Genomic DNA, 9,664 nt, shown 5'->3' on the forward strand with positions numbered 1-9,664 from the left:
CCATCCATCCATCCATCCATCCATCCATCCATCTATCCACCATCCATCCATCCACCATCCATCCATCCATGCATCCATCACCCATCCATCCATCCACCATCCATCAATGCATCCACCCACGCACCCACTTTTCATTTTTAGGTGAACAAATGTAAGCTCAGAGCAGTTAAGTAACATCTTCAGGACTCGATGGTGAGTCATGCTTTGGAGATGGAGTTTGACATTCATAGAGAACGTGTAGGGCTGAGGCCCATGTTGTTTTTGCCATGCTAACAGAACCATAGTGGCTAATCGTTGGAGGGCAGTCCTCATTCAACAGAGTCCAGGCTCTATGGTAAGGAGGGAGGTCTGTGGATAAAGGAGACCGAATAGGAGTGAAACCCTGTGTTGATCTCTGTGGCCAAGGATGCAGCGCTGGAAGTGTCAGGGGAAATCACAAGGCTATCGTTCTCCTCCAGTGTGGGTACTGGTTTTATTTTTATCAACAACTTATTTCAATTTTTTTCCTGTTTTCATACATCTTGTCTCTGCTGGTGGATGTTTTGGAGTTGAACATAAACTTGCTATGTGAATCCCTTACCTTCTTCATCTATGTTGTTTATAGGAGCCCACATCAACTGTCCCTAAGATCTGGTGCCCCATCCTAAATGCATGTGGACCACACCACGTGGATGGCACTGCTGCCATTGCAGGGGCTGAATTTGTTCCCCATCTGGGGATGTGAATGTCAGTGGATGAAACATCTCTGCAGTGGGAAAATGCTGGCTACAGTTTATACGTTTCTCTAAAGGAATATCTGAAAATATTCAAAAGCTGGCAGAGGAAATGCTCCCAAATATAAGCCCTCCCCTTAGCATAGCTAAAAATATATGCATTTAAAAATATTGCACCGTTTGCATAAACCATATTTCTATGAAGGGAGCAGAATGGTATTTCTGTGGAGCACTGGGTATTTCTAGATTTGGCTGATGCTGGGATCTAGTGAAGCCTTGGCCACCCCAGGGGCCCACGGCAGGTGCTGGCTTCACCTTCAGTCAGCCCTCTTTTCAGGAAGGGGAAGCATCACCGGCAGCACTTGTGGGGTTCAGGCTTGTGCTTGCTGCATGGACCTGTTCCCACACAGTCATGTCCATTGGAATTTTCCCTCAATAGCAGAACATTTCATCTAAATTACAAAGGACCGATCCAGAGATCCCAACTCCATTAGTGCAACAATAGAAGACTTCTTTGTGCATATTTCCCCCTAAATCTGCCAGTTCTGGGGGTTCCTGGATGTGGCTTGGTGTCTCCCAAAGGGGACTGAGCTGGAAGCATGGTCCCCTGGGTGGTGTGGCCCTGGTTGCACCAGCCTGGTAGGGATAATTCTGGTCTTGCGCAGTGGGTTTGTTCTGATGGGAATGGGTCTTTATGAGGTGTGACCCACTGTGTGTTTGACCTGTTGTGATTTGCTTGGAAATTTTTAGGGGGAAAAACTTCCCTTTGGTGAATATTTTAAAATACAGCTTGACATTAGAGTAGGGTGGACAGTTCAAGTGCTCACACTCCTTTGCTTGTCCCCTCAGGGCTTTTCAGGGACACCCAGCTGTGACCCCAGGACTTAGCTCTGCCCAAGGCCCCTCAGTGTGCACAGGCATGCAGAGCCTGTTCTAGTCCTAGGTGTGCTTCACAGCCTTTTTGGACTTGGGTGCAGGCCAGGAATGCTGTGGGGAACTGAGCCCACGCTTATGTCTGGAACAGCGTCTTACTGCTTTGATTCTTTGAGTAATTACTCAAAGTATTCTTAAGAATCTGCTCCTCAGAGCCATTATGGGCTCTGCTCTGAATCTAAATGGGAGGCATTTTTTAGAACCCACTGTGACCCTACTGTGAGAAGCTCTGGGCCACGTCAGGCTGTGTTTTCATTCAACATTTTAATTGTCAAAGTAGCAGGAGCTCTGGGAGAGGAAGGCTACCATGGAGTGCACTGACTTGTTGATGGCCTTCTCTGTACCCAGGGAGCTAAAGGCTAGTCTTACACTCCTAGATGAGAAAATATATTCGACAGCTCTCTTTAAGAGCCAGGGCAGTTTGTTCACTGCACTTACAGGAAGTCGTGGTATCTGTTACCACGCAAATGGTCCATTTCTGTAAGTGGAGTTAGCATCTCCAATACATTTGTGTCTGCTTTTGTTTAGATGCAGGCAGGTATGTTGGCATAGAAATAGTTGGGGCCACCCCGTTGAGCTCCTTGCTAGCATTCATGGCCCAGTCTATTTATTCATTGGCTTCTCTGCTTTCAGCAAAGACCAGAACTGAGGGCTGGCCAATAGCAGTGTGTCAAGAGGGCCACAGGGCCTTGGTTTTGCTACAGTATCACAGACACCAAGTGTCATCTAGAGTGGCTAAACATGGGCTGCTGGAAACTGAGGGGTAAAAGGTGAACTCCTCTGCTGACAGTCTCACTCCTCCAGACAGCTGAGTGGAGGGGACAGTTCAGTGACCACCCTTAGTCCTGTGTGGACACTTGACATTCCGCGTGGCTACAGCGGGTGGCTGCTGCCCACAGGGTATCCTAGCCACTCATACCCGTTGCATGTTTCCTTCCATCTTCTTATTGTGATTAGGCAAATGGCATTCAAATTTATCTTCTCAGCCTAACTTTCCTAAAGTATGGCCGCAGTGTGACACATCCCTAGAAGCCAGCTCTGTGGTGCTGTTTGGTGGCAAGAAGCCATGGGGAGCTGCACTTGCCAGGATGCCCAGCTGCAGGTGAAAGGGATGCCAGGTTCCTGACCAGCAGGGCGGAGGCTATGCCTCTTTACTTCTCTACTGCCTGCAGAAAAATGAGTCTTCATTGAGTGTTTATTGAATAAAGCACACAAACACACACACACATGCACGCACGCACACACACACACACACACAACCTTGTTAAGTGTCTACTGTTAGGTGCTCCTCAAACCTGATTGAGGCCTGAATCAATGAGAGACTCTGTTAAAATGAGCTAACTCTACATTTAGCACACTGTAGAAGAGTTGGGTAGATGAAGGTGGGGGCCAAGAGGACACTCCTCTGTACTGATAACGGGCTCCACGTATTACAGCACTGGTTCCCCAGCCAGACTCTTTGCAACAGGAGTAGCAGCAGCAGCACTCCATATATTCTATTTAGCTGTTTACATGGCCTGGATGTGTCCACGTTATTGGTCATCCCCAAGAGTAATGAATGTTTTCTTCCTAATGAAAGTTGACAGCATAATAGGAATTGCTCATTACTTGCCCAGAAATTAGACAGTTGCTCTCTAGGCACTGGTACCTTATAGTTGGCTATTGGGGGTATTCTTTAACCTCACACCTTGACTAGTACTTTCTTCATTACTATAACTGAACACCAGAGACTAAAAGGTAACTCTATAAAGAAAGAGGTTTAATTAGAGCACAGCTCTGGAGATTGAAGGGAAGGTGTTGGGATTGCCTTAGATATGAGGATTTCCAGCATCACATGGCAAGGCACGGAGCCGAGAGTGGAGTGTTCTCAAGTTAACTGTCTCTGGGTCAGCTGCAAATTGCCCTAATCAATTCTGAGGGCCCTGTGATCTTCCACTAGCCTCCTCTTTAAAGGTCTGAAAATCTCAACATTGAAGGTTGAGGTCAAGTCTCCAGTATGTGAAGGCTTGAGCGACAAACCACGTTCAAAGCGCTGTAGCACCACAGCAAAGAGCTTGCTTCCCCCACCAGTTCAGGCCTGAAGCTACGGTGAGACCCCAGGTTGCTTGGGCATCTGTGGCTGCCCCCAGGATGGCGGCCACGCTAGGCATGTGCGAGCTGTGATGCGTGTGAGCCCCTCGCACCACCGAGCGTTTGTTTTCAAGTCTGGATGAACACCAGACAGAATCCAATTTATGTCTTAGCACTCTAGGTTGTTTCACAGGTCAAAAAGAAAACTGAAGGCTGTCACTTTGCAATTAGCTTACCTGGTTGTGTTTGATGTCTTCCGCGGGCGCACCATACGAATTCCTATACAAGGTTGAAATTCCAGTGTTTTGAGCTAAAAGCAAAAGGAAAGCAGAAGAAAAGATGTCAAGAGAGGAATGATAGTTATTGGAGCAAGTTCACGTCCCAACAAAGCTCAGTTTCTCATGAGCCATTTCAAGTGGAGAAATTCTCAGATCCTGAACCTCACTTTACATACAGACATTTAGATCAAAGAACAGTCCCTTTATAAACTTGCCAAGCCACCAGCCTCTTCCAATAGTGTGCACACTGCAGACGGGGTCAAGGCAGGTTCGGAAAGCAGATGGCCGTCCCGCAAGTTTTATTGCCTTCGTTCCTGCTGAAAACCGGTGGATAATAAAAGCCTGTCACCTGCACCGAAGCATGCAGGAGTCTGTATCAGCAGCTTAGTTTTTAGCTGGAGAATGACAAGAATAAATTTCTAATTTGAGCTCGCAGAAGGACTTCGTCATCTCTCAGATAGTTCGTTTCTCCAAGGTCCAGAGGACAGGCAGAGAGCACCAGCTGCATGTCTCCTGTGCTTCTGGGGGGCGAAGGCTTTGGAACTGTCAGAATGGAGACAGGAGCTCACTGCCTGCCTTCTGGCCCATGTTTGGACGGGCAGGAAGGCAGAAGGGCTTCCTCCAGCCACCTGCAGCTTCCCCAGGCCTGCCACAGGTGCCTTCCTGCTACTTGTTCACCTGCAGCACTTGAGGTGCACGCCACAGGGCGAGAGGAGGGGTTTGGGACCCTACGCCCCCCAAAGCTGCTGAGAGGTCATGGCTTCAGAAAGCTCTGGGCGTGCTGTTGTCGAGTGTCCATGGGACATAAAAAATCAAAGCAGAACAGCCAAACACCTCAAGAAGTAAGAAGGGCTTATCGCTTGTGTTATGGTTTAGTTGAGGAATACTCCCTTGAACCTCCCATTTTCAGGGTAGGCTTGAGAAGGCGTCTAGGTCATGGGCTTGCTGTGCTTCCCAGTGGACTGGTGCACTTAGTAGTCAGTGACTGAATGTGCTGTTAGGACACAGGGCCTGGTCAGAGAGGGCTGTGGCCTGGTAGCGTGGCTTCCCCTTCCCTCTCTCTGCTTCCCAGCCACCAGGAGTGAGGGGCTGTCCTCTGCCAGGCCCTTGGTCGTTCATGTTATTTCTCCACGGAATGAACTCTTTGCAATCCTAAGTCCCGGTAAGCTTTTCTTTGTTTAGTCTTGGGTGTCTGGTATTGAGTCCCAGTGATGGGAAAGTACAATACTTTACTTCCAGAGCCCAAGGGATAACGATGCACTCACGCTCCATCCAGCCCTCTAGAGCTTAGACACCGAGCTAGCGCAGCCCAGCAATGCTCACTCCAAGTGCTCGTGACTGTTACCTGCAGGCACACAATGTCTGTGCAGCAGTGCTGCTCTTGGGAACTTTGCTTTGGAAGTGAAGGTGAGAACCTTGATCACTCTACTATCTTCTCTGGTTCAAAACAAATCACTCCTGTCTCTGTTGTATTGTGGGACTTTCTAGCTGTCTCCTAGGCCACTGAATCCCCCAGCTTCCTGTTCACCCAGCTGTGTTTCCTTCACCCCATTCCCAATAGCCACAAATATGGCATTGACAAAATGGATTACACCATTCCCCCTGCTTCTAACATTCCAGTGTCCTCCATGCTGGGACTGCTTTCTACTTTGTGCTCCCCGAGCCTGGCCTATCTGTCCACAGCGTTTCTCAGCCTGCCTTCCCTCTAGCTCCTGACTCTATTTTGTAGATTGGGAAGATGCCTTTGTGTGGCTTCAGGGAGGTTGTGTTAGATTCACTTCCCACTTAGTCGGACAGGCTGCCTGCCTCCAGGTCAGTGTTTAGCTATCAGCTCAGATGTTTCTTCCCTGCCCAAGGCAGGTATTAATTGCTGGGTCACTGCACCTGACAACCACAGCCTAATGGCTGGGGTTTAATTTGACCCATGGTTTGCTGGGATTCTGCCCAGGACTAGTGCCCTAAGCCAGGATCAGCACCACAAAGGGACCATCCATGCCAAGGTGGTTGTGAAGCTGAGCAGAGGAATAGCACCAACTTCCTGTTTGCAGGGTGGGCTCCAGAGAAAGGTAGAAGCGCGGGTTTTCTGTGCTTATCAGTGAATTGGTTCACTGAGGAATTTGGTTGAATTCCCCACATGGCTTTCAGGCTCATCAAGTTGACAGGATGACCCATCCTATTAGGCAAAGGAGCTTCACTACCTGTCTTCCTCCACTTCCTCTCTCTGCTTAGCTTCTTCCTCCTATACAAAGTCCTGTGATATTATCTTGTGGTATCCTTGCTCTACTGTTGACCTTGTGGATTGCCTGCCTTCATCTTTAGAGCAAAAGCCCCATGAGGCCAGAGATTGTGGGTTTGTCTGAAGTGAACTAAGATCCCTTAGTGCAGAGACACAAGACAGTCAGAGGAGCCTCATCTCAGCTAGGACAGGAACGCAGAAAAGGCAGGTAGAAGAAGCCTGGAACAAAACCTCAGAGGCTCAGTTTCTGTAGCTAAGGCCAGACGATTACAGTGCAGGTGTGAAAGGGCTGCCGCCTCCAGCTCTCACATGTTGCAGTGTGGGTGCAGGGCTTCCCTGGGTTTGTGTGCAGGGGAGAGCCATGCTGAGGCGTGGGGCAGACGGGGGGATGATGGGATCCAGGATGCCTTGGGAGGGGGCAGTGTAGATCCCAGCGTTTTAGGTAGCTTCCAGTGCATGGAAAGCTCTGGGTCCCTTTGCTTTATTTATGACAACATTTTGGCCCTACCTTTTCATGGTCAGTGAAGACTCAGGACATAGAAGAACCTGTACAGTAACATCCTGTAACTCAGTTGTGTCCCAAATTTTCTGATCAAGGAGATTATGGGGCCACAAAGGAAAGTGATTGATGATGTAGAGTGTGCCTAAGGAGAGTCACATGGAGAGAAAACATTCTCTCAGGCTTTCACAGAGAACAAATTGGTCAAGCAATGGTCATGACTCATCCACGTGGCTGACACTGACAGAGGATCTACAAACTGCAGTACAGGGTTTCAGAATAAATCCTGAGGGGATTTGACTGATCTTGTCAGATATAAAAGTTACACTTCTTGTTATATAGGTCTTGCTTTATCTTGGTCTTATTTCTGAATGAGAAAAAGAAAACACTGTTTTTTGATGTGGGATCCACATGAAATTTTTCATGTAAATGTTTAAATGATGAGCACTTGGCAAAGGGCTCCACAGCTGAGGTTGGCAACTCATTCTTTCTATTCCTGTGAGAAATTTTGGCCTCCACCTTGCTTACCCATATTACTAGATAAGAGGGCAAACGTGGCCACCCACCTGTCCCCAAAACCATCACCCCCAAGCCAACATGGTGCCATATCATTCAATATCACCAGCACTGCCGCCACTGGGACAATAACTAGCTTTGTGAGCTTAGGAGGAACTTTCCTGCTGGGTGTGACAGTGCATGCCTGTCACATTAGCATCTGGGGGGCTGAGGCAGGAAGGACCGCTGCAAGTTCGAGGCCAGCTTGCGCTACAAAGGGAGTTCGAGGCCAGCCTGAGTTGCATAGTGAGATTCGGTCTCAAAAAGGAAAAAATAAAATAAAATAAAATAAAATAAAAGCAGAACTTTCCTTATGAATATATTCAGTCATGATCTTACTGCTCTTCTGGACCTACTACGTGATTGAGGGTATAATTCTGATTAAGTAAGTTAAAGCAAAGCTGCAAAAACCTCTAAATAAGTTTGAAGAGTTACATATATCTCAGTCCCAGAGTCACCCAAATCCCTGCCATTTCCCAGGGAGAGCAAGCGTCAGAAGCGTATTAGATTTTACGTTCTATTTCACTGTGTGCAGGGCACACTTGCGTGCCCTTGGAGCCGTCTAGACACGAACACACTCACACTGCATGATTCTTCTGGGCCAGAGAATTAAAGCGCAATAGTAAACCTACATGGTAATAACACAATCAATCTCACAATTATTCTTGTGACTGTAACCTGAATTCGCCACCCCAGACTTCAGGTGATCTGAGCCCTGGGGCCACAGCTATGGTGACATCGGCGCTGCTGCCAACTCAGAGTAACCAGGACCCATTCAATGCTCCACTCTGGAGACTTCGTAATAAGTCCGCCACCTTCTGCGCTCATATTCATCAGTGCCCAGGGCTCCACACATAGGGCCGAAAAAGTGAGGGAGAATACCAATCTCTGGCCGTGTCATCCATTCAGGTCTCCCCTCCAGGGGGCATTTGGGGTGACACATTCCCTTGTAGGGTCTTTGGACAGAGGCACTGTGTGGATGGGGCTGGGAATGTAAAACACCTGTTTATGATGCTTTTCTTTGTGCAGCCTTGTGACATTCACAGGTACACTCACCACTGCTGGGGTGAATACGTTTGCTCTTAGAACAATTTATCTTAGCCATCCTGGTTTGGAAAACATTTTAATAAATCATCAGTTTGTCTCTTTTGCTTCCCCGCGGGTCTGTAAGTGATATCAGAACTGTGCCCAAGGTTTCAAGATGCTTTGATAAGAGGATCTCAGCTCGTGCTCAGGGCCGGGCCCTTTGCACACCAGCTTTGTGGGTGCATAAATCTAATCTGACCCTGTACCCTAAATTTATTACCATAGTGTATTTTCAGGAGGGATGCCTCTTCATGTCCGTGTGGCAAAGGAGCCTGGGTCTCGGGACGGAAGCTCATAGCCCTGAGGTGCTGCTTTTAAGGTCTGGGTCCCTCTATAGCACCAGCCCCATGGGGCAGAGGTCCATGGAGACACTGTGAGGTTTGTGGACGCCCCCAAGAGGACCAGCTGGAGCAGAAGGTGAGGGAAGCCTAAGTGTGGCTGCGGGCAGGAGGGGCAGGGCGTGCTGGGCGGCGGCTGGCAGGCATCCGCGCACCCACTTAGGCTTCCCCAGAGTTCTGATGAGAAATAAAAATTAACCAATGAAGAATGATGGCTACAAAAGATCAATGCCTCCCTAGAGGAACTCTGGTCATCAGTTCTAATTAAGCTTCTTAGAAGCTTGTCAGCCGAAGTGGTTGACATCATGCAAAAGGAGACAATGCCTCAGCAGTCCTGGGGGCTGTTTCTTATGTCACTCCTCTCTTTTCCCTTCTCATGTGCTGCCCTCTGTCTCCTTCCTCCTTTCATACCCTCCACACCTAAAGGGCAAAGGCTCTGAATACTATGCCCGCCAGCTTGGAATCTCCTCCACCATGGGCTGTGCCAATGAAGACGAAGTTGGGGTGAGTCCCATGTCTAATTGGAGAGGATACCACGAGCTGCGCAAGGAGGAGGGGAAGCCGAGATAAAATGAGTCCGAACACTTTCCTGCACTTCCTTCTAGGACAGAGGTGCTCAGCTTAGACCCCGCTAGCCAGCTTAATGTTTCAGTGTGGCGCGTGAGAATTGTGGCTGTCAAGATTTCAAGGGACCTGACCACTGCTGAGTCCTCCTGGACAGCGCCACATGATGTATAGCCTGAAGTCCCTGCCCTCTGGCCTGTTCAGGGTCAGGCCACCTGCTCCAAGCAGGAAAACGCGAGTGGTGGCCTTACCTGTCATGGTGTCTTTCCTGGAAGTGTGTTCGCCTTTAGTTCCGTGATAGGTGGCGTTGCTGCCGGTGGACTCATAGTCCGTTTTCCTTTCTTTGAGGCTGATCATTTCTCGAGGTGAAGCTGGGGCACTTGCTGCGTAAA

The 9,664-nt window shown here is 48.7% G+C and overlaps 1 protein-coding gene across 1 annotated transcript in view; it reads right to left on the bottom strand.

Annotated features, from left to right (window-relative positions):
• Positions 1-9,664, bottom strand: part of Ctnnd2 (catenin delta 2) — a 927,345-nt gene that overhangs the window by 5,719 nt on the left and 911,962 nt on the right. Inside the window, exons 23-24 of the mRNA XM_004625202.3 lie at positions 9,524-9,655; positions 3,953-4,026 (exon numbers count right to left, since the gene is read on the bottom strand). Coding sequence (XP_004625259.2) covers positions 3,953-4,026; positions 9,524-9,655 — 206 coding nt within the window. The remainder of the gene's footprint in view (positions 1-3,952; positions 4,027-9,523; positions 9,656-9,664) is intronic.

The sequence above is a fragment of the Octodon degus genome, unplaced genomic scaffold (assembly GCF_000260255.1).
Source record: "Octodon degus isolate 3935 unplaced genomic scaffold, OctDeg1.0 scaffold00008, whole genome shotgun sequence".
Classification (NCBI taxonomy): Eukaryota; Metazoa; Chordata; class Mammalia; order Rodentia; family Octodontidae; genus Octodon; species Octodon degus.